Below are 25,752 nucleotides of genomic sequence, written 5' to 3'. Positions count from 1 at the left end.
ACTGAGATGTGTTTGCCCAGTACCAACCTGACGCTTGTTCTCTGACCACAGTCTCAGCCTATGAAAACACAAGGTGGGGAAACAGCGGGGGTCTCCTTCACTGAGGAATGCGTTGCGCCGATCTTTACATTCCCCCGCATGCACATGGCTCCAAATAAACCCAGGATGCAGAATGCATTGCCAGGGGCTCTCCCTTGTGTCTCCTTCCCCCTCCTGTGTCGACTTGTCCTTGCTTGTCAGCACTCATTTCTCTGGGAAGAAATTCTCCTGTAGCTTGAACATTGAAAGTTTTTATTCAGTTATTTGCATTATTTATTTCCCAGGTAGGCATACAAATGGCTCAAAGCAACGGGGGGATAGATATATCTGTGTAGTGTTAGTTGGATACTCTGCAGCTTTCGAAGTGATCCCACATGGATGTTTATGTCTGGGAAGGAAAAAAGAGCCTTTCCTACAGAAAAGACACACATATGAAGATGTCATATTAAGGTTATGTGGGCTCTTCCTTTCTTATGCCAGTTCCAAAAATAGACAATACTGTTCATGATATGAGCTGATATAGGGAAGAGTATAAAGCCCTCAGTGGTAGTGGTTCTGAAGCTGAATGCAGATTGTAGTTCTCTCTCATTAAAGGCTGAGAATCTGGCAGTGCCGTGTTGGTATGAGCCATCGTCTTGAATGGCTACCAAAAGCAATACTCAGCTGGACAAGACATACAGTCTCCTCCATCTGTCCTGCCCTCCTCTCTTCTGGCATTTACTGTTTTATCTCAGCTTCTTTCACTAATTCACTTCACTGCCTTTCATGATTTTTCTATTGAGGTTTTGGTTCTCAGACATTTACACTTGCTGGTCTTGCTTCACTGAAACAGGCCCCTCTCCGGCCTTCTGTGAAAATATCCGCTTGTTTACAGAGGTTTAGCCTCTATTAGAGTTTAGTTTTGAAAAATTGACAGATAAGAGAAAAGAGATGATGTTTAGGTAAATCAGTTTCCATCCGTTGTTTTATTTATTCATAACTTTGAAATCAGAGGTGAAGTCTGTGTGTCGTCAGATGAAGACAAACGAAGTGAGCAGTGAGTGACTCTGAACTGCATCTGGCCTTTGTCAGTCCCCAGCTGGGCATCTCTGTAAATGCTGAAGGTTACATGTCTGGCCTCTCAGAGGGGCCTGACAATGTGCAAGTTATCTAACATGTTATCCAGATTTGACCTTTAGTAATCCAGGCCTGTAACGATGAATAGCATTGGAAAAATAGGTTTCTGGTTAAGTGGGGCTCGGTGTTCTGTATCTTGGAGCAGAACTGGTTCGCTTTGCTTTTGACTATGTGAACCGAGATGACGCCGCATTGCCATGGTGACCTCTTTGTACGTCTCTCATGATTGACTGAGTTTTTTGAAAGGTGCAGTGACAGCGAGCATCAAAGCGCCGTCACGACCGAATCTGAGGATTCACGTTACATGTGCCTTTAAGAAAAATGAAGACCCAGAGTGAGAGGTGGAGAAAGAAAGAAAAGAGAAGCAAACCGCTGAGGTCAAGATTTGACTGAGGAAGCAGCGTGATATAACTTTGACGCAAAATAAGCTTTCTCTATCTCTCATATGCCGTCAGGTTCGGCGTATGAATTGAAATCCTCACTTTAAAAAACACACGTTCTACAACAAAACCTCCAGCTAGTGTGTTATGAGATCCTCTTTTCATTCACACACCAAACACAGCGTTTACTGCCTGGCTGCTGTTAATTTCATTTAGTGTATTTACACGTGTGTTCCCGCTCGCGTCAGTGTGTGTGTGTGTGTGTGTGTGACTGAGACGGGGTGTGACGGAGTATGAAACAAGCAGAGGAAAAGTGTTTTTGTTATCAGTGAGCGGTCAGACGCTTATCGGCCCCGCCTGGCTGCTCAGTGTGTGCAGGCCTCTTCCAAACTGTTTTATCTGTCATGTATTTTAGGGTGTGCAGTAATTATTTTAGGCCCTCTGTATTGCTTGTTATTCAAGGTTGTTGTTATTACTGAAGGATGTCGATTGTCTCATTTTATTGGACCACCTAGAGCTGATTTGACACTATTACAATTACTTCAAAGTTGCTTTTCTCATCTTGTGGGTTTGTTTTTTTTTAATAAGCAGGTACATTCATTTATTGAAATGTTTTATTTAGGATTGCACGCAGAGCACACTTTGGCAGGACCTCACAGGGCAAACGCAGAGAGATAATCGCACACACTCAAGTCACACCTAGAGGCAATTCAGAGGCACTCATTAACCTTGAATGCATGTTTTTAAGACTGTACTGAAGAACAACCAGAGCACCCAAAGAAAACACATGCACATATGGTGCATTGAAATAAAAATCTGAAAAGCCGCGTCAGAAACGTGGGACTGTCCTTGCCGTGAGGCGATGGCGCTCACCGTCGAATACAAATCAATGCCACATATTATAGCATTCATTGTCTAAGCGGATTGAAAATGCCCACAGCACAAGCAACAGCATAAAGTACTGAGTCATTAAAAAGAATTTATAGAACTGAGTGTGATTCTTGCATGATCATAGTCTTCTTTACCAAAACCAGAAATACCACAAACGTCACTTCCTGCATTACTTCAGAACACGCAGTTCAAAGAACATGCCAGGAGGATTTGAAGTAGTTTTAACATAAATAGCTGCGCAAAAACTGCACTGAACGAACTGAATGAAGACATGTTGCTGCAAAACCTCAGGTTGTGAATTAAAACTGCTTGACTTCACACATGAGGGTTTTTTTTTTAATGTTTTCTTCTTATGAGTCTGAGGAAGTGACAGCGTGTGTTTATCTCCATGCCACAGCATGCCTATCCAGAGTGATTTAATCAGTAGAGAAAAAGATGTGCTGTATGTTTCCCATGATTATCCTTCTGCCTGTTTGTTCTTTAGTTTATTTATTCTGAATGTTTCATTTCAGAAGTTGAATGTTGAGCAGTTGTTTATAGTCTCTTGAGATTCTCAGGCAAAAAAATGAATACTTTTGTCAAGTTGGTTCCAGACTTGATTTGAAATATCTGCGAAGGCCTCATGTATAGTCTGTTGTTACACTCATGGGTTTGATGCATGATTTGTGAATTTAATTGATCTCCATTACACCTACAACAAACTCGGAGAAAAAAATGTTTTCATAACATTTTTCATAGTTTTGCCCTCTACCAGCTTGCTTTTTTTTAATCAGCAAATTAAAGTGAAATGATCTGAGACAAAGCATGCCCTCGACCTCCACATTTATTAGGCTGCTGCTGTCTGGTGCCCATCAGGAGTTCACCAACTTCCCGCAACACAATAGTACTGTTTATTTATCTCGTTTATATGGCTATTGGGCTGTTTTATGGGGGTTTTCGTGTTTTTTTGTGGTTATCACTGATGTTTAAAGCAGTGCTGTTGGCTCAGCAGTAACTCCAAACTTGGATAGCTTTATTATGAGGCATATTCCTTGGACACAAGTGTCTTGTTCACCCATTTGTCCATCTGTGTGTGCTACCTTTCTCTCATTTCCTTGTTAATAAGTCATGGATGGCTTCTTGGCATTTAGAAAAGGAACCAAGGTTAGTGTGCACTTCCAAGGTTACTTATCACACTGCTTGCATTCTTCATAAATGCATTCCCTTTAGCACGTACACACACACACACACACACACACACACGCCTCCGATATGTTGATATGTCTCTCCTTGTCCTTACTTCACAACCTGCTCCCCTCTGTGTCCTCACAACTTTCTAAAATAAATCCAGTGTCATGTTCCCTCTGTTCTCTTCGACTCCGGGCTCCACTCAGGTCTACAATACACAACACTCATCAAGCTGATCCGGGACTCTGGCTTTTGAATTTTTTTCTAAATATGGGCTTGGTTTTTTGCCAGATTGAGTTTCAGCTAATGTGTCCAACATAAACTCTACACTTGAAACAATGAGATCATGTTTTTTTTGTCTTTTTTTTTGTCTTTTTTTTTTTTTTTAGCCACCAAATCTGAGCGATAGTGTTAGAATACTCATCCTCCGCTCAGCTTATATTTCAGAGACAGTCGTGCGCTGACCTCTTTCCCAGTGCGTCTCCTCACAGCTCTGTCACGTCGACTCCTGTGGTGTTTATAATTGCTGAAGTGACCCGGGGCTCAAAATGAATGAGTCAGTGATCAATGTCGAGAAAGAGAGACGGGCAGACGGGTGGAGAAAAGGAGAAACGGAGGGAGACGGGCATGATACAGAGCCAAAGAGAAGGAGGGAGGACAAAAGAGTCGTGCAGTGTCCTTGGGCGTACATGTGACCCGGCAGTGTCCTACAAAATGTAGTCACATCAGCCTCGACCGCTGAGCCTTCCCAACCACGCCACAGTTTCTCAAGATTTCATTGCTGAGTTGCTTTGATTCTGAAAGGTGGTTTGGCAGCCCACCCTGACCCCCACCCCCTCTCCCAGTCACACCCCCACCTGCTGTGAGTCCTGCTATCCAGTTGGAAACTCGACTCTTGTGGGAAACTGTTCCTTGCAGAGCGTCTTTCACTTATGTGACTGTGCACTATTGTCACACACTGCTTAGTGCACCATCAAACCTTCTGGTAGTTTATAATGCCTTTGTTTTAAATTCTTAGTTTTACGAGAAACATTTCTCTGATTCTGAACTGATTGTCTGCACAAAAATAACATTGAGGAAGAAGTTATTCAAAACATGTTAAGATAATTGTAATTTGTGTGGGGACTCAAAATGAAGTGAAAGAAATTTCTTTAAGGATGTTTTTGTGGTGTATTATGAGGAAACTGGGAATGTGAACCTTTCCACCTGGTAGCTATCTCTGTTCCCAGCAACATGAATGCAGTATAAGTTGAAAAATGACATTAGTATATGTAAAGCATAATTTTAGAGCTTGTAATGCTTATTTGGTTTTATAAAAGTAATAACATACATTTTCTGTTTTAGTGTTAAAGTGTTGCTGGATATCTAATAGAAAAAAATGTTTAAATAAAACACATTTATCTCTGTAATTAATTGGACAGATAAAGATGTGAAGATGCAACAAATATTTTATGATCATAAACGCAGATTTATACATAGACAAAAAGTCTCAAAGAAAATTGTGTGCAGTTTGTTCCTCTTGAAAAGAAAAGAAAAAAAACAAACGGCGTCTATTAATATTCCTTTTCATCACTTCAAGCTACAGATTTTACTGCTACTTTGTTGTTAAATGTGTTAAGATTCTCCTTAGTTTTTCTTTGGAAGTTATGATAGTTTGGAGTTAAGGGAAACTGAGAGGAAACTCTGCACTTCAGCATCTGCTCTTTTTTCCTGGTGCGATTCAAACTGTGCAGACAGTGGGGAGAGGCGACTTGTGTGACTTTTAAACTTTATGACAAGGACAACTTTTACTGGTGATGCTCAGCAGATGGGATATCTGGAGCACGATGCAGTGTTTGCAGATCAAATATTTAATTTTGTGCCAATTACTGCTCAGTTCTGGATCTGTCCTTTTTAGGATAACCCGCGGTTTCCTTCTGTCTTTAAATCATGTTGAATGTACCGACCCATGCTGGCAGTGATTCTCTGGTGCGTTCCGCTCATGCTTTGTTGTTGACTGTCACAAAACACTCATAGTGTTTGTGTTTTTTTTTCTACTTGCTCATTTCTTTAAGAGACAGGAAAAAAGTCAGACGTTCCCATTGTGATGTCAGTGGAACCGTAATACTTTCGTAAGCTTCTTACAAGCCCAAAGAGGGCGTTTCTGTGAAATGACACACTCATTCATTCAGTGGAGTTTTTTTTTTTTTCTCTCTCTAGAATCAGCATTGCTGTGACGTCAGAGTAATTGTGATTTTGAGTCATTTGTCAAACATATCCTGGAAGTTAAGTTTCGACACTTTCGTATCTCCCCAGGTCTTATCTATGTCTTTGTCCTGTTGGCGCACTTGACACACACACACACACACACACACACTTATCAGTCACAGCAGCTGAGGAACAAACAGACCTACAGAATTACAACCCATACGTTATGAGTGTGTGCTTCCACACCTGCAGTAAGGAAAACAGACGGATCACCTTGGGTGAAAAAGGGTGTGAACCGGTGTTCAGTCTGTGTGAAACTTGTTTAGACTGGCAAACATTTCAACTTTAATAAGTATAAGAGTAGCAGGTTTTGAAGGATAGAGGCAAAGTTAATTGCTGACAGATTAGATAGACACGACTGAGAAAAAGTGGCAGGATTGTTTTCAACCAGGTACGTGTGCGCGATTTGGGAGGCTCAAAAACTGAGGGCACCTGACACTTGTGGGAATGTGGGCCACAAAAAGTAAAATTCCACACCTGTTTTCTTAAAGCTGAGGGTGATCAATGCATTTTCAAATCAGAGCAGACTGTGGGTTTTGTTTGGGGTAAGAATTAGGCTAGTAATAGTTTAGTTTGCAGGAATGGGAAAAGGACGATCCATTTGCCCTTTGCTGGGCCGTTGGGCAGATGGCCAAACTATCCCATTCCACGGTTAAAGCTCACACTCACTTAGCCGCTGCTACTCGGTGACATGAGCGATAGCGCAGTGTCGAGCCATTTAATTGATGCGGAAAAAATGCCTGGTATGTCCTGTGTGCTGTTCTGAATGTTGAATCCTTCAGATACATAGCGATAACTTTGTGTTTGGGATGTGAGAAGAAACAGAATCTAGACGCTCCAGAAACACATTTTTCACTATTTTTCCATTATTTTCACTATTGATTTCTATCTTTGCCTCACAACGTATATAATTTATACACTGTGCGTTGAATGGATGTCATTGACACAGTGATAACAGATGGATAGACTGGAGAAAGTGGGTGGGAGACTTCGAGGCCATTCATAATGCATGGTTGTAGCCTGGATTGAAGGCTGAGACTTAAACTATGTCAGTGATATTGTCCTGAGGGGGAAATGCTTGGCACCATGACTTCCACCACCCCTTTCGGAGGCTGTCCTCTTGTTTTTACCACCAAAAACCTGCTGAACACGATTTGAAGTCACAAAAACTGGTCTGTTTTGTCATCCAGTGTATAAAATTAGAGACATGCACCATGTGCAGTAAGGCTGGATACAAAAGCTAAAGAAAGCATCACAAGGTTTCTTGAAAAAAATGATTAAACTTATACCATATTCGAATTTCACACAAAAACTGAAATCAGTTGTTGGTAAAATATCATTCATGTGAATACAGTGACTAAAATAAACACAAGACACATATTAATTACACCAGAATTTGTTAGTTCAGACATTTTAACCAGAAAAACGTAACAGATATCACATTACTATGTGATATTGCTATGTCACTACCAACACTCACAATGTTCAGTTTTTCAGCCTTTTTCACAAACTGTGTGTGTGTGCGTGTGCGCATCCCTGTTCTGACACAAACAGCATAGCTCCTATGAACAGAGTGTCCCATTCTGATTGTGGTGTAAACAGCAGTAGACTAAATGAGGCTCTTCGTGCTGCAACGATGATGAAAATGTTCGTGAAAGGTGCGTCATCCCAGGATGCATTATGCTGAGGGGGAATCCCTCTCTGACCTTAGCATCCACACCAGACAGGATTATGGGATTGCTTGTTAGCCCCGGTGATGAGGCTGATATCCCTGGTGATGTGCGTTAGTCATCACCTGAGTGAACAATCACCTTGGAGACTCGGGATCCTATCATGTGGTCCCAGTGGGGAGACAGCGTCCCTGGTTTAGAAACACTTTTTTTATTGGTGAGTCAGTGACGGTGTCGGAGTGGAGGGTATTCCCTGCAGTTTTGTGCTCCATTAAAGCAAATCACACATGTGTGATTGTGCATGGACTGTTGTGGAAACTAACAGATATGTGACTAATTTTAAAAACATGGGCTTTTGAACCAGCTGTTAAAATAGCAACATAATTTGTGCATACCCCTTTGTTTTCTTTGTACCTGAATTTGTATTGGTGAAATGATGTTTGTGGGCCTGTAATGAGCTTTGAAACTGCATAATTAGATTTTTCTTTCTCCGTAACACAATTTGTACATGCGTATTATGTTTTGTGTGTGCTTTCTGAGCTTCCTGTGTGCCTACAAGAACCTGTGATCGTCTACACATCTTCATTTCTCAGTCTGACGAACTTAAATTCTCTACTACCGTGACAGTGATTTGTCGACAATTTCTTGATTTTATATTTTGGCTTTCATATTGCTAATCAGCACTGTATATACCTCACTTGTTTCTGGCCCTATACATAAGTATATTATTGCAATATGCAGGTACAATATCTGATACACACAAAATCTATGTATGCACACATTTGTTACGCCTATCCCAGTCTGTGCATAAATCCACGTGTGCTCAGATCTGCTCTTATGTCGTTTCAGACACACAAATGTCTTTGTACATATACAGAAATGTATACACAAATCAAGACACACACGTCTCCCACAATTATTTTTGCCACTTCAGCCATCCTGTAGCATTAACAGACCCAAGCCCTTAAACCTGAATCATCATGCTTACAGTTTTAGGCCTAATGAATGTAAAGCAGGTTTACATGAATGAATGCAGTCCACAGCTTTGCAATTGAAAAAAAAAAGAGCTGATGCTGTTTTAATCTATAGGCGTGTGTAATATTTGAAGTCATCAACATTATGAATATGTAGTTTTGTGTTTGCATAATTCCTTCAATTTACTCACACGTAGATAGTAAAGGTACGTCATGCTGTCTGGAACAGACGGCTCTTTATTCTGAGCTCGTTTATTATTAATTCATGCAGTCTTATATCAGTTGAGGTGAGGAAAGGAAAACACACACACCTTTTAGGTTGCAGGATCATTCCATTGTTAATTAATCAGCATCACTTCACCTTTGCTCACTAATGTTTTTTTCTGCCTCCACTGAGGGCAGGACGATAAAACGATATTGTGAAATTATTTTTCCTCGATAGATGTAGTAGTCGTAGTCCTGAAATATTTATTTCAAGATATTGAGCATACTCAATAGACTTTTCACTATAGTTTACACCAGAATGAAAAGTTTAAAATTTGCACAATGTTGAAATTGTACTTATTTTGAAGACATTACATTTTCATGCATGCATTTATTTACACTTAAACATTTGTTTGTGCATTGCTGTGCTGTCATTTCACTGGTCTGACTCCCTCTAGTTTCACACAGCTGGCTTAAACTCAACAAATGTGTATTTTTTTCAGTGTATGCCACTTTATTTCAAAGTGTTTCTGGAGAATTCATGTTTATTTCTTCCAGTTGGTGGTTAATAAAAAGGCCGGTGTTGCAGTTTATTAGTGACTTTCACCCAGAATTGCATTTGTGTTAAAAATATGGTGATATGAATTTTGAGCCATGTCGCCCAGCCCTGTCTCCACCTCATAAAACCCTAACAGCTCTATGTTTTCAGACACTGATCTGTGTGCTCTCCCTCTCTATCTCTCCTGTTGCAGTTTCGACGTGGACAATGGCACCTCATCAGGTCGAAGCCCCCTGGACCCCATGGCCAGCCCGGGCTCTGGCCTCATCCTCCAGGCCAACTTTGTACACAGCCAACGGAGAGAGTCGTTCCTCTACCGCTCCGACAGTGACTACGACCTCTCGCCCAAATCTATGTCCCGAAACTCCTCCATTGCCAGTGACATGTGAGTCTTCTTGCTTTCAGTCAGACCTTCATGAAATGCAACCACACTCTCCCTGCTGGATGCTGTCAATTCAGCTTTTTGTCTGTTTTTTTTTTTTTCCCTGCTCATCTGAATCTGTGTCACGGATGTTTCTCGTACCGAGTCGTTCAGCTGCCACGCTGGGCACTTTAGACCTGGTGGGAAGTGTGCATGACCAGCAGCTGATTGTGTGGTGTCACACTTATTTTTATCCATCTCCAGTAGCACAAAACACGGTGGTCTGTGACAAACTAGCCACAAGCATTGTCCTCATGTCTCTTACATTCTGTCAAATTCAGCCTCTCAGAGGCATTGGTATGGATTTGTGTTCTGTTCACTCTGTTTAATCTTCTTTTTGAATCGAGAATCAAGATGCTTTACATATGTGCTTACTTCTTATTTTATTCATGATCAAAATGATCTGGCATGGACTAAATCCAGATGGACTGATGGCACATTTGTCTTTTCCCACTCACTGGTGGCTATCCAGTTACATCTACAGTGCACTTTGTGCCACAGGAAATTAAAATATTGAGTGAAAACTTAGCATTACGATCCTGCCTCAAGGAAAGACAGACAAATGGATGAATAATAGCATCCTGCAGTAACCTTAGACTTCTTCCTTGCTGCTGCTCTTTGCTCTTTAAATTCTTGATGTCCGTCCTATATCTGAGTTCCTTTGTTGGGAAAAAATAAATAAATTATTCAGGAGTATTTTCCCATTCATCCTCAGACACCTCTTTTCTTTTATTTAACAGGATACACATTTAAAAATAGCTAACCTTGTATGATTCCAGTGCTACTTCTGAAACACCCCATTTTCATTTTCTTTACTCTGAATCGATGTTTGTATAGCTTGTAGCAGAAGACAGGCCCGCTGACCCTTCTGACTTTCACGCCATGCGTGTCGGCTCACGTGCTCGTGGGTGTGTGCATGACACATCCATGGTCCTGTGCGACAAGAGGCTCTGTGACACCTGAACCTGTTGACAGTGTTCGCATAGCCAGGAGGTCAGCGGACGTTTGACTCAAAGTTTTCTGGTTTAAATTCTTTCAGCCGGGCCGGCTCAGTCAGGGGTTTGTCTCATGCGGCAACGCTCGCCGAGGGCCCGTGAAGCAACGATCATCAAAGCCATCTGTCAAAATATGAATTGACTGTGGGAAATCAGACATTCGAGACTGGATAAATAGAAGTACATAAAAATAGAAAACAATAATTGCCTCAGCACTAAGTTGAGTGAAACTGAGTGAAAGCATGTGGAGAAAAGGTTACACCGCTCCGACAGCAAGTGGAAAACATCTTATGCAGTTTAGAAGAAGCTCTTTGCAGTTTATATTCAAACATGTGGCAGTGAATCAACCTCTTTCTGAAGCGCTGGAAGTGTGAAGCACGACCCCAGCTGGTCGCTGATGTGTAGAGTAAACATGTCACAGAGATTGAGTGCATCGCAGAAGCTGAAATTAATCTGATGTGATGACCCTCGCTCCTCCCTCACCCCGCCCTCCTTTGACCTCAGGAGAATTGTAAAACACACCCCTCTGTTGTGGAATGCCAATATTCTGTAGACCTGCATCTAATATTAACGGCCTTATCTCTGTTTCTTCCAGTCATGGTGACGATATGATTGTAACGCCATTTGCACAGGTAAGTGCTTCTGTGTGATATCTGCATTTTATACTGCCATGAGTCCTGCACTGTGCATTTCTAATTCATCATGTGTCCTGCAGGTTCTTGCAAGCTTGAGAACTGTTCGAAACAACTTTGGTGCATTAACTAATCTACAACAAGACAGAGCATCCAATAAGTAAGTGAAATATCTTGTCAAGTTCTTCTGTCTTCTTTGATTTTTTTTTTTTAATTGAAATTAACCTACCTGTTGTGTGTTGTGAAAGAGGAGACATAAAATTTGTGCCAGCATATTCACCCACTGCACCACAGTGCACAGTGTCCAGTGCTCAGTCATGATCTGGCACCTCTTGCCCTCTGCTGGTCTTATTGAGTACTACAACAACAGTGTCCTCTCAAATTATGAGCCTCTGTGACTATTTGGATACATTTCTAGATCTTTTAGAAAATCTAAATATTATCTTGATAATAATAATTTTGCTTGTGTTTTATTTTAGTGGTTTATGTGCTTGAATAAATTATCTATTCATCTTTGACTCCACCTTATCCAGTTCAGGGTAATGTTGTGCAGGAGTTGATCCCAGCTAACAATGAGCAAAGGCAGTGTGTGAACCCTGGACGGGTTTCCAGGCCATTATACAGCAAACACAGAGAGATGTGGCTGAGATTTAGATATAGAGACAGCACCATTTCTCAGAGGAAATTTCTTATTGTTTCTTTGTTTGTTCTCTCCATAACAGGAGATCACCCATGTGTAACCCACCACCTATTACCAAGACCACTTTCACAGGTATGTAAGGAGCAAGAGACTTTTCTGACTGTGTATTGGTTTATTGGCTTGATTTTGATGTTTTCATTTGGTGTAACAAAGCATGAGAATTCATGCCGCACACAGACATACACAAACTTTGTGTGATTGTGATGGCTGCTTCTCCACCTGCGAGTGGAACAACACACAAATAAATCTAGTTTAGTTGAACACAGCTGCCAACTTTCTCACACCCGCTGTGAAGCTTGTTCAGCTCAGGCGCTGCACATTCTGTCTCATACCACAGTTTGATACGTTCATATAAAGCAATGTACATATGAGAGTTAGAAGTTAGATAATAACCTGTGAGAAAGTGACCACATTGGGACTCAAAACTGTTCCATTCAGTAAAACTTTCTAACCAATTCACCACAAAGCCACCAAACATATGTCTGTGTCACATTTTTAGCTGATACCATAAGATATGTATATGCATTTTGTTTGTAAAGATAATCAAAAGCCAAGTGCTACTGTTTAAGAAGGAATTATTTGAACCGAATTATTCAAATTTTCACACTTGTGAAATGCTTGGTGCTCATGATAAGAAACTGGCAGACACAAATGTGATGAGTAGTGAGCCAAAGAACAAGAGCATGGTATCCATCAATGTTAGAAACCCAGTAGGAGCAACATATTTTGCTGATCATTGCTCATTGATATTTCACATTTTTAACTCAGCTTATTCATTAACATTGTCAGAGAAGCTGTAAATGAGACATCTCTGGATTTACCACCGGATTGAACCTCATTTGGAAAAAACGCCAACTAAGCACTTCTGCTGGCTGTTGGTTAGACCTGCACAAAGTTCATGAGAAGGTTTTGCATCTTTGCTGCTCATAGGGCTGCTTCAGCTCTCCCGGCTGTCAGGATGTCTGTTGTGAACAGTTCTCTGAGCTCATTCTGCTATTGGATTGAGGTCTATGCTTTGACAGTGTCGGGCCAACAGGCGTTCTTAACTGCTTCTTCTCCCACTGTGTTGTAGATCTCTTCAACATACTGCATATACGTAACTCAGAAACAAAGACGATAACATGACGCAGTGGTAAATGTTACTGTTTATAGTGTTTAAAAAAATACAGTTTTATCAGCTTACAATACATATATTTGGAGTAATTATCCTGACAGTTCGCTTACATTTTCTAGCACTTTTGGAAATATTTGATTGCTGTGTCCATATTTTGATGATAACCCATAAAGGTCTTGTTGTTTTAGGTTGTTTAGATTGTGCTTGATTAGTTAAAAAGACATTTTATCATCACTTATTGCAAAAAAACTAGAAAAGTTTGCATATACTTTTTCCATGTGTCTGAATATCAGTTTGCATCATGTAATGTTCTGCAACAGCTGCTAGATGTTATGTCTGGCCGACTTTTAAACGGTCTTGGAGATATCATTTAACTCCATTATTAATAAAACATTAAAAAAAATCAGCATGTGTTGTCGGGCAAACTGATAAATTCACAAATATACACAGATACTAAGGCAGTCTGAAATGGGTTGTATTTATTAGATTAATAATGGGAAAATATATAAAGAAAGTAAAGACAGGCATTTTTTTTTGATGGGAGATCCGTACAAACAGTTGTTAGAATTCCTGTCTTGATGCATGGCCTGCTTATATACAGGCCCAGGGACATTGTGCTATATTTAGAACACAATCATACTGGTGCACAGCCAATATGGACCCCGCTATAAACTGGCGACATCTGTGAGTCACGAGCGTGATTATTTTACAGTATTGATGGATACTTGTGATGTGAAGACTTGACCAAGACTGCGTCAAGTCATGCTGCAGAAAAAGACGATCAGAAGACCATAATTGATACTAACTCACTCAGTAATAGTTGGGATGCATTTATTTGTCTTTGCTCTCTCCCCCCTTTGTGCAGAACGATATTTTAGAATTTTTTTTCAGTCTGATTTATTGTACGTTTAATGCCAGGAAAGCTGAAAATGATTTTTCTTTGTGTAAAGCCATTCGTGTAACCATTACAAGTGTTACAGCCTGTGTGGAAAAGCTTGTCACATATTTAAAATTAAAAACATCTCATTTGAGATGAACACTACTTTTTATTGCCTGTGGATCAATAACAAAAATATCTTGAGACAAATGCATGTTGGGTGAGAGTTGGGGTTGTGGCAGCTGGTTCGATTCCCACATCAGGTCATCTCCCTGAACCTCTGAGCGCCGCCCACTGACTCACCTGCTCCAACATGCTAGTCGATAATACAATAATTGATTCAAAAACATCTTTTTAAAAAAACTGAGTACATACCCCGTCTTCTCCCTGTCTGCCTGTTTCTCAGCATCTCCCCCTTTCTGCTCCTCCTCCTCCTCCTCTCCTCTGTTCCGGTACACAGTTTGGCTGCAGCCCTGTGTCTGTGCAGCAGAGTGGCCTCTCCGAGCGCCGGTGTCTGATGTCGCACTAAGCATGAGAAGAATGTCATTGACGTCAGTGCAGTTGCTGTCAGAAAGAGTAGCACCCCAGCCACTGACACCACACCGGGGAGAGAGAGGCTGGAAAAGAAAAGAGGGGGAGAGACAAAAGAGGCAGGACGAAGGATGATCAGTGGAGGAAGCGAAGACTGTGGGAGAGGAAGGGGACTAATGGAAGGAGGGGGGAAAGATTTGTCAAAGACAATGGAGCAGGAGAGGAGGATATTGCTGGAAATGTGAGGTGACAAAAGAGGTTTTGAGGTAGTCAGCAATCATGCTTGCTCACCAGGCAGACCTGCATGGAAGCAAAACACCATGCTTTAAAATTACGTATAATGCAGATCAATTCCTACTAAGTTGTTCTCATAGAAATATTTAGGAGCTAGTAACCTGTGGCTGAGATCTGTAAAATTATCCCATTTTCAAGTAAAATTTCCCAAATGAGATCAGGTCACTACGTTTGGTCCCATGTAACCGAATTACATCTGAAGTGACCCCCATACTCAGATCACAGATCGCATAACATTAAAAGCCTGCGCTTTCCCAAATTAGTTAAGACATCAATATTAATTGGCTTGTGACAAGGTGACATTTTCTGTTAACATCAGCTGACTTTGAGAAAGGCATGTCTTCAGTTTCACATCAAAAGAAAAGACTACGGCTTTGCTCGCGATGCCGAGGCCTCGCCTCTTTTACCATATTGTGAGCCATCTATTTGTTTACCCCTCTTTTTCGGCGTGTTTGTATGCTGAACACATACGAGCGTGCATGCACGCACAGTATAGGGAGCTCCCAGCGCTGGCTCCTCTCCTCCATCACTCCACTCCATGTTTTGTTAACCTCCCTTCCCCATCCACAGTGCAGTCCTCTCAGGCTTTAGGTACAGCTTGGGGAGAGCAGCACGTTTGGCTACCAGGGACGCTGAAGCAACAGCAGCCCACCCCCTATACACACAGCATCTATAGGAAACACTATCCAGCACACACAGCGCCGGATCATACCCCCCCTGCTTCCCGGACACCATGGATGTTTTTATTGGCAGAGAGGCTGAGGAGACATATTCATGATGTGTTATGGTTAGCATTTCGTCTGGTGTGAGCGTGCGTGTGTATGCATGTGTGTGTCTGTGTGTGTGTGTGGGTGTGCGTGTGTGTGAGTGAGATTTGTGGGTTTTTTTTAACCATGTCAAATTGCTGTGAACAGTGTCACGTCAGCTCCGTGCTGGACAGCACTGACATGGATTTTCACTTGTTCTGAGCATCTCACTGGATCCTGTCTCCTCCCGACCCCGTCTTCCCTCCATCCCTCCTCCGGCAGACATGGGCCTGCTAAGCAGACTGTTGTTCATCCTGCTACATGACTGGAATTATACTTTACTTATGAATGAAAGCGTGAACTCTATATACACTGATCACTGAGTGTGCTGTGCATGGGGCTGTTGCTTCCTTTGCACGGTGGATTACCTCGATGTTCTGTGCTGTAGTTTTCTTACAAACATCTGGACACACCGAATTGACTGAGGGTGGCTGATTAACCATCTGTCATTTACACTTCTTCTCCCAGGGATTGTATAAACTGGTTTTATTTCTTTCAAAGGAAGAATCAAGGATTTAAGCCGTTGGACTGCTTGGACCTTTCTTTTTCTTTCTTTTTTTTTTTTTTTTTTTTTCCACCTGGACTCAGTGAGCTTTGTGACAGCTGACCTGCGATTGCTCATCTGTGGGTCAGGACACAGGACAGAAAGGCCCTCCTCCCAGGCCCTCTCTGCTGGCTCACCCGTCCAGTATGAAGAGTCACCCATGTGTCTTCTCGGGGTATCCCAGCTTAGCCGTTTGTGGGGTGGGAGACCCCGGGCCTGGACCGTCCACTAGCCCTCTGAAGCGGGCTCTTACTGACCCCTTGCCCACCTGTCTTGCCCCTGCAGAGGAGGCCTACCAGAAACTGGCCACTGAGACCCTGGAGGAGCTGGACTGGTGCCTGGACCAGCTGGAGACGCTGCAGACAAGACACTCTGTCAGCGAGATGGCCTCCAACAAGGTGAGGATATCTAAAAAGAAAAAAAGTTTACAGCGGACCTTTTGTTTCATATCAGCATCTGACTTTGTAGATTGTTTCAATGCATTTAATCTGTTTTTATTTATTGAAACATGCAGAGGTTGCTCCCAAGAATGCACTTTGATGCTTTTGTGGCTTGTGAAGCTGTGCTAATAAAGTTGATTGAACATGACATGTAATATATTGCAGCTTAGATGATATGCAGAGTGCACTGATGTATAGGAAAAAAACAACATAGAAATATCTCTAGATACAGATATTTCTACAGGTTAATCAGTTTTTTGGCATATTAAAGAGAAAAATGTCAGGATCAAGTTGGAGATAAGAGAACATGTTATTAAAAGCTGTCAGTTTTTAATGATTTAATAATATACAATAGCCACACACAATCCAAAGATACTTCATACATCAAGTTCATTCTGCCCTTCTTTTCTGTTATACATGGCAGTATTCAGCATTAAGTCCATTCAGCGGCATTCAGATGTTGTATATTTACCATTGTGCCAAGCCAGTGTCCAGCGCTTCACCTCATGAAACATGACCAGTACATTAAAGGCTGCTGATTTGAATAATTGTAAGTTGTTTACTAAGCGCCTCTTCCTTTGTGTGTGGCCCTCTCTGTTCTGTTAAGTTTGTCTGCCGTTTGGCAGCCTAGAGAAGCAAATGCTTGAATCTGAAGAGCTCCAGCAGTCATTATTGAGTTGTCCTTTGTGAATTTTGGCTATGTGCCCTTTTCAGGATTTAGCCACCACAGCACACACTGGACTGCTTGTGTTGTGTATGTGTGTTAGTGATAGCATCGTCATGCAGGCAGGGAGTTTGGCATGAGCATGCGCAGTCCCCTCGTGTGTGTGTGTGTGTGTGTGTGTGTGTGTGTGTGTGTGTGTGTGTGTGTGTGTGTGTGTGTGTGTTTGTGTCGGGAGGATGCTGTGCTGCTCTGAATGCTGATCGGCTCTGGTGATGTCACACAGTGACGTTGCTAGAGGGGGGAGTGTGTGTGTGTGTGTGTGTGTGTGTGTGTGTGTGTGTGTGTGTGTGGGGGGGGGGGGGGGGACGAGAGGACAGACGGACAAAGGAATTACAACAATGCACAGGTTTCACCTCTGATGTCTGATGTTACCTGCGATCTCACACACACACACACACGTCCCACTGTTTCAGGCTCATGTTAAGTGAAAAGATTTTGTTAAGGAAAGGAAAAAAAGTAGCACGCTCTGCCTTGCCATGGCTCACCAGCACAGCTATCTGTGGTTGTCATGGCAACAGCCACAGGCCCCAACCACACTGCTATCTCACTCCAGCAACACATACAGCACAGGTAATACAGTCGCTACATCTTTCACACGCACACACACACACATACATCCTCTTGTTTCTATGGCCTGCAGATTCTTATTTATTAGCAGTCAACATAATCCTGGCATAATGAAGGACGATCTGAACTTCAATTGAAAATAAAAAAAGCATAAAATGGAATTTATTTGAAGTATATTTTAAATTGTCTAATTTGCATTAGTTCTTTTGAATATGTCGCCGTTTAGCTGCAACTCACCGCCAGTGAGATCACTGGTTTGTGTGTCCTTTATCACTGGCAGCTGTAGGTCAAACAAGGTGACACACCTGTTTTCCCCCGAAAGCCATGTTCACTGTAATTTTCTTTTAATTGAAACACTCAGAGAGTAATAGATTTCTTCCCACTTTTCATAATTGCTGATCATCTCGTTTTGGGTTCTCCCTCTGTGTGGGCGTCGATGTGTGTGTGTGATCTTCCTCTGCCTCTGCTTTGGGAACAACATGTGCTGATCAGACTCCATCCAGGTGTGAGAGTTTTTGATGTGGTAACTGTCAAACAAAAGATCTGAGACGTCATAATGATTTGTTTGGGCCTATTTGGGGATTGAACAGAAGACTTTTCAGAGAAGGCAGGAGACCCTCCAGGTTTCTCGAGGGTTTTGTGGTGAGATCATGTGTTTAGCAGAGCCGTTACTGAGCTGTATCCCTCCATGAGTCATCCAGGACATCTGTCATCAATACTTTTTCACGTCTTTGTTTTATCTATCTTCCCCATTTGTTTTCCTGTAAGTAGACATTGTATCACATGCGCAGACCCATGTTGGAGATGGCTGGTGGCACATTAGTGGATCATTGGGCATATCGGCAACAAATCAATAACAACGTGCTTGTTGTACATGAGTCTTATAAAACATTTTGACTTGACCTGACTGTAAGAGATGGGGGGTGAAATGCCAAATCCCTGTAGCAGCAGCATGGGCAGGTCTGTGGTGTAGTGACTTGCTGTGATTACTCTTAAGAAGGGCAGCAGTCAGTCAGACTGTATTGCAGTTTAACTAAACCACATTAAAATAGGATGAGGCAAGACTCTGGCTTGCCACTGAACTTCAGCTTTAGTGAAAGACTCAATATGAAGGTTACAAAAAACACATTTTGTCTTGACACTTCATTCATTCTCTTCTTCCCATAATGCTCAATTTGTCCACTGAATCATTTGTAATGAAGTATTTGTCCATTAAGGAAGAACTCATGCATGATAAACTAATGTCAAAGTGTGAAATGTATTCTTTAACTTATGAATCACGTTGAAATTACATGTTTCATATTATGTAACTGATTTTAACCTAATATTTTCATGAACTCTTTATTTACTCCTGAACTGATAGCTTAACTTAACCTAACTTCCTCAAATAAGTAACAACAGACTATTGTCTATTAAAAGGCTGAACAGACAATTCAATAGTGACTCCTCCAGCATTTAAACTTAAATCTGTCTGCAGCCTTTCTTGAAGGTAATCTATAGGATTTCACAGAAAAGGGATAGGAACCAATGCCGCGGATAACTAATCGTATTCTTCAAAATAAGGCAGAGCAGCAGATATGACCCAGAGAGAGAGCGCTACTACTGCAAAGGTAATGATTTACATGTAATAAAATGTGCCATGAAATGGTATTAAAAACAAAACAAGTTGTTCATCAATAGAAACAGGCTTTTTTTTTTTTTTTTTTGCCCCAAACCAATATTGTTTTGAAATATGTTTTATTTGAATAATGCCATGCACTTCCACATTTCTTCATGGTCAGTCAGTATCCTAAATGTCTTGTCTCATTCTAGTGTGCTTTCTTACTTAAAACTGCACTTTTTCCCCACAATAACTTCAACCTTTAATGTGTTACACTTGTTGAATACTAAGTGTTTGCTTATGATGGTACAGAGATAATCATGTTACAAATATGTGCCATGTTCCTGAATCTAATCTGCGATTGAATGGACATACTTTACTTGTGGATGTTTTTTGTTACTTGTGGATGTTCTTGCCAGCCTGTTCTGTAGTTCATGAATGAACAGTTGCGTTGTTTCTCACAGCTGGCTGTACATTCATTGAGCGCTCTGCTGTCTCTGTGCTCTGCAGAGAGGGGGCGTCTGCGGCCAGGACAAATGTGTGAGAAAAGAAACAAATGCAGCAGAGATCTGGAGGTGTTGTGGGCTATATACAGCAGGGAGTCGATATTTTTGGTCACTCGACCGAGAAACAAATTACACACAAGTCACAGCTAAGCTTGGTGTGACACTTTCCAATTTTTACCCAATAGTTTGTTTTCACACCTTTGGACTAAGCTATCACTTTAGAGAGAGAGAGACGGAGAGAGACATCGAGAGGTTGTGTGGATAGAAGGGGAATCTGTGGGTGTTATGTTTGTGTATATGCTCCAGCTGGGAGTAAGCTGTGTGTGCGCAAGTGTGTGTGTAAGGCTTGTGCCAGCCTGCTTGGCTCCTCGTCAACCAAAGTCAGTAGATCTCAGTGAGCTGGTGGTCACATCTGCTCCGATGTAGCTGTAAATTACTGGCAGTGCCAGGATGGCTGCAGAGTCGGGGTGTAAAGTAAGCAGAGACAGCTCTGGTCCCTTTTCAGTCCATGTGGCCACCGGACCATCACAAAAAGAAGGACAATACCCCCCGATTGAAACACTCACGGACAAATATATGAAAGAGTCTGTGATCAACATTCACTGTGTACATTGATATGATTTTTTGTAGTTTAAAAATAAAAACCTATTAAGACCTGAGATATTTGCTTCAATCCCCTCGTGATTGTCCGCAGACTTTGTCTCTCATCAGAGTTATTTACGCCACAATTTCAGCTTCCCTCGTGTGTATTTCTGCAGACCAGATGCATTTCTTCAGCCTAGGGTATTGAAAATAATTTCCTGATATGTAGAGTATTATGTAGGGTTTTTTATGTGTTACTTCAGGTCTCATCTCAGGATATTTTGAATGTATTTTTGATTTGCCAGAACAGAGCTGCAGAGAGCTGCAGCTCATCCTACAGCTACAGGGGGTCTGTGTCTGAAACAGGCCTGTGTCGTCCACAGCATGGCAGTCAGCGATCATCCTGAACACAATATGTCACACTATAATACCAAAACAGCTGAAACTACCATATATTTCACATATTTAAATGTAGAGCTACATAGCAAAACGTGGTTAAATCTGAGCAATCTCTGAATAGTTTGATGCAGATTTGTACATTTGAAAGTTCACATTCATTTGGCAAGTTTTCCCTACATATTTTAAAAACGTCCTATATTTCACATCTCGTATCACTGTCCTGGTACTCTGCAGTGTTTAACTGGAGTGAAGTATAAAATGCCGTCTCTCATACTGATCTGAGATTTTATTCTCCTATCAGATGTGTCTGATGACACATTCATTGTCGATTTTTTTCCCCTGACAATCCTTCATTTTTTTCTCATAGATGAGGTTGTATGTGTTGTACCTGATGAAAGACCTGGATTTATGACTGCAGATAATCAAATCAAATCAAAGAATTAGTCATCAGAATGAGTTCATGAAATATGTTTGTCATGTAAAACTTGCATTTATGTGCTTATTAGAGGATCCTTAGTCGTACTATTGATGGAAAAAATTGAAACCTCTCTTTCAGTCAAATTTGATCCTCCTCTTTCAACTAAAGTGACAACCTATTGAGCTCAGTGAGACCCGCAGCAGCCTGTGCGGACGCCGCGCTTTCATTTTCTGTCCTGCTGAGTCCACTTCAGATAAGTGTGACGCTCATTCTTTTTGTTGGATTGTTTTTTTTTTTTTCTGTATTTTTGTTTGTTTGGGTTTTTTTTTTAAATCAATTTACATCATCTCATCAATGATGTTTCTGTGACTCACCTCCCATGAATACCGGGGTGGAAGGTGACCTCAGTTTTTCACTACTGTGTCACCCTGGATGAGGTAACCTGCGCTTGTTCAATACGTTGTACAGAAGGTGAGAAGGTGACACACACGTACCGAGTCTGTGTCATGCACACACAAACATGTACTGTATGTATTGTATACAGACATGTACACGCACGCGCGCACACATCCTGCTTCACTGCAGGAATCAAAGCAGAAAGGATGGGTTAGATTTTCCACTGACCTCAGTTCCAGCCAATCACACAGCAGGTTGTCTCGAGCCTGTTCCCCATCCCGGCCAATCAGGGGTGGAGACGGGCTCGCACTTCTTCCGCGTCTGAGCTCTGATTTGCTGCTGTTGCGTGACACTGTGAGGGGAGCAGCCTGCGCGCTTCACATGGGAGCTTGTGTCACAGAAGAAGAAGAAGAAGGAGGAGGAGGAGGCAGTCAGGCAGCCGGTCCTGTTTGGAAGCTGTTTATAGACAGTTTTTTTTTTTTTTGGCTGTCCTGGGGCTTTAGCACATAGCAAGCATCAGCACCATCATCATTTATTCACAGCCTCAGCAGTGTGTCCCCTGTCTGACTGCATGTGTGTGTGGTTGCAATATGCTCTCAGTGGATCTTTGGGGCGCCTCATTCCCACTGCCTCTCCATCAGATTCTACTTTCCTTTGCCGCTTTCTGGGGCATCGGCTCGGCGCTGCTGTGGACACTCATCGGACAGAAACATGCCACTTCTTTTAAGGACTCTGTCCAGCTGATCTACTTTGAAGCGACCTCTGAAGGCTCCTCGGGTTAAAAGGTCTTTTACTGACGAGAACTGAGGATTGCTTCGGTTTTATTGGTCAACTGGTGCTTTCATCGACTGAACTGTATTTCGGACCTTTCTCTTCCTGCATCTATTTTATTTTGTCAAAATGCCTGAAGCAAATTATTTGCTTTCTGTATCCTGGGGATATATAAAGGTAAGCTGTAATCTCTGGCTGGATCATGCTTATTGATAATTTCATACTTAAATACAGTTGCCTATGTTCATCTCTCAATAGTTTTTTTCTTTTTGGGTTAGGATTATCTCAAATTCTTTAAACAAACAAAAATGCGGTTGATGCACGAATAAAAATAGAAAGCCTGGCCTATGTATAGCTCCTCACCAATATGTCAGCCAGGGAACGGTGCCTTGTAGGTGTGACATTTCTAGATCTGTGCTGTTTTGATCTGCCTGTGATGGGAAGAGCGGATGGCGCTTGGAAAAGGCTGACTGTAAAATACAGAAAATCTACAGTGTTAAAAATTTCTTTTTTCAGTTGGATTTTGATTAAACATTGAAATATTCTCACCAAATGATAAATGAGATACTTTCTTGTTTTTAAAGCAACAATAGAGCCACGTAGATGGAATGTAGTTTTGTAGGTCAGCCGTCCCCTGGTAGTTGAACTGACCGTATTTTTTGACATAATGAGACTTTTTTTATTGCAAAGAATTCTGTAAATATCTCCACTTGTACGGCCTGAACATTATTGTGTTATGAGTAAAAACAGCTCTACCTGACCTGAGTTTGTCACACCAAAAGCCTCGACGGACGGCTCCATCTTTCCAGGTCTCCATTTTTAAAAAAGACACACTGTGAACACCTGTGAGCAGCTGCCAGTGATGGAAGGATTGTCTTTTTAGATAAATGCTTGAGTTTTTTTTTTTTTCTTCTTCCTCTTGTCCTGGCTGTTTTGTAACTAAATTGTTCTGCAGTCTCTGGAAAATCCCTGATTTCAAGTGTTCACGACATCAATCAGTTGGGTCTCGGAATCAAAGGCTCGAGCTAAATTTGGGTCTGCCACTTCAATTAGACACATGAGGGTGAAGAGCGAATAAGAAAACGCACTGAGAGCCTGGAAGACAGACAAGCAGGGTGGCAGGGGAGAAATAAAAGTGAGAGGAAATGGGGTAAGAATGGAGTAAGTGGGTCATTGATTACCTAAATCTGTTGCAGCACAGCCCTCTGACCTTGAGTGTGTGTTACTTGAGAAAAAAGTGTCATTCATGGGAGCAACGTCTGTGATTTCATAAATCTGTTGGTCTGCAGTCCAGAATAAATCAAACTGTTTTTCTTTTTATTCATTGATATATCAAGTATTTTTATTGACAAATGAGTTTTTAGAGAAATTTGTGATCTTACCATCAACAAATAAATGAGAAGCACTGGGAAGACAAACACTGTCCGCTTGAAACCAGGTCCAACACACTTATGCTCATTATCTCTGTGTGTGTATTTCTTCAGTTCAAAAGGATGTTGAACCGGGAGCTGACTCACCTGTCTGAGATGAGCCGCTCTGGGAACCAGGTGTCTGAGTTCATCTCCAGCACCTTCCTGGGTGAGTGACGGCTCTTACTGTGCGAGGCTTGACGCAAATCATCTCCATGCTGACATAAACAGTGAAAATCCTGGTATTTACTGTCCCTCTCTGTTTTATTTCGTCTCTCCAGACAAGCAGCACGAAGTGGAGATGCCGTCCCCTCAGACTCAGAAAGAGAAGGAGAAGAAGAACAAGCCCATGTCCCAGATCAGCGGGGTGAAAAAGCTGCAACACTCCTCCAGCCTCACAAACTCTAACATCCCCCGATTCGGGGTCAAGACCGAGACGGAGGACGAGCTCGCCAAGGTGCGTTCGTGTCACATTAGTACAGGAGTCTTTGGTAGAAATGATGAAGTTCAATGAAAGTTCATATTGTTTCTACATGCATGTGCTTCTGTTTTTTTCCAGGAGCTGGAGCATGTGAATAAATGGGGCCTTAATGTTTTTAAAATCTCAGAATTTTCTGGGAATCGGCCACTGACAGTCATGATGTACACAATATTTCAGGTAAAGACTCCCACTTTGTTTTGTAGCGTGAATGAATTCACCGAAACGCCAGACGTTCCTGACTGTTAACCTGTTGTTGCCACTTCTTTTTCTCCCGCAGGAGAGGGACTTGTTAAAAACATTTAAAATTCCACTTGACACCTTTATAACATACCTGATGACCTTAGAAGACCATTACCATGGCGATGTGGCCTACCATAACAACATCCATGCTGCTGACGTCACCCAGTCTACTCACGTGCTGCTATCCACCCCCGCCCTCGAGGTGATTCACATGGCCATTCAGAAAGCAAACAAACACACGGGGCCACAGACGTTTATACGGACCGCGCGTCCACAATCAGCTTCAAACTCTCGCTCAGACTCCAATCAATTGCTCTTACTTCAAAGGTTATTTTTATCCAGCTGGTTGATTCTGTCTCATCAGTGCCCTCCACTTTTTTTTTTTTTTTTTTTTTCTCTCGCCCTCACCGCCTTCTTTTTTTTCTCCAGGCTGTGTTCACAGACCTCGAGATCCTAGCTGCCATCTTTGCCAGTGCAATTCACGACGTGGATCATCCCGGAGTCTCGAACCAGTTCCTCATCAACACCAGTGAGTCTAAATACAGCGCGCTTGTTCGCAGTTATGTCAGCGCCGCACAAACACACAGTCACAGTCTGAAACGCAGGTGGGAACAGGCGCGCTGTGCCCTCCTCTTCAATCACACACACACATTCTTCCTCACTGCTTCCTTGTGTGAACTAAACTCAGATACGTCAGACATGATGTGCACATGGTCACTTTCACCACCGTGTTTTCCGAGAGGCTCAACACGTGAGGAGTTCAAAGAGGTGATCGATTAGAGGCCTCAGCGCCGCCGTTCGCTTTCTGCGCAGCACAACATCATTCAGGAGTCTGTGGAAAGCTTCCTCCTCAAACCAAAGCTGTACTTGACGACCACTCTGCAGAGGGAATTGTTTGTTGTTTTCATTTAGGTGAGAAATCTCCTCCCACTGTCTAATTTAAGGTAAATAAGTAATTGCAAATTCACATTGGAATCCTGTCAGGAGTATTAATATGAGCATTTGCAATCAATATGATAATAATGTAATAATAACAATAAAAAAAATCCTCCACCCCA

The 25,752-nt window shown here is 41.9% G+C and overlaps 1 protein-coding gene across 8 annotated transcripts in view; it reads left to right on the top strand.

Annotated features, from left to right (window-relative positions):
• Window positions 1-25,752, top strand: part of pde4d (phosphodiesterase 4D, cAMP-specific) — a 182,525-nt gene that overhangs the window by 153,555 nt on the left and 3,218 nt on the right. For 6 of the 8 annotated variants that reach the window (XM_030105016.1, XM_030105015.1, XM_030105017.1 and 3 more), the window contains 10 exons: window positions 9,441-9,632; window positions 11,259-11,295; window positions 11,379-11,455; window positions 12,018-12,067; window positions 16,447-16,559; window positions 24,049-24,142; window positions 24,255-24,430; window positions 24,533-24,631; window positions 24,732-24,896; window positions 25,124-25,223. In XM_030105016.1, coding sequence (XP_029960876.1) covers window positions 9,441-9,632; window positions 11,259-11,295; window positions 11,379-11,455; window positions 12,018-12,067; window positions 16,447-16,559; window positions 24,049-24,142; window positions 24,255-24,430; window positions 24,533-24,631; window positions 24,732-24,896; window positions 25,124-25,223 — 1,103 coding nt within the window. Of the gene's footprint in view, window positions 1-9,440; window positions 9,633-11,258; window positions 11,296-11,378; window positions 11,456-12,017; window positions 12,068-16,375; window positions 16,560-22,661; window positions 22,742-24,048; window positions 24,143-24,254; window positions 24,431-24,532; window positions 24,632-24,731; window positions 24,897-25,123; window positions 25,224-25,752 lie in introns of those variants that run through there. The other 2 variants (XM_030105022.1, XM_030105020.1) reach the window with 2 other exon arrangements.

This window comes from Salarias fasciatus, chromosome 12 (assembly GCF_902148845.1).
Source record: "Salarias fasciatus chromosome 12, fSalaFa1.1, whole genome shotgun sequence".
Lineage (NCBI taxonomy): Eukaryota > Metazoa > Chordata > Actinopteri > Blenniiformes > Blenniidae > Salarias > Salarias fasciatus.
This window is presented reverse-complemented; position numbering and strand designations above follow the sequence as displayed.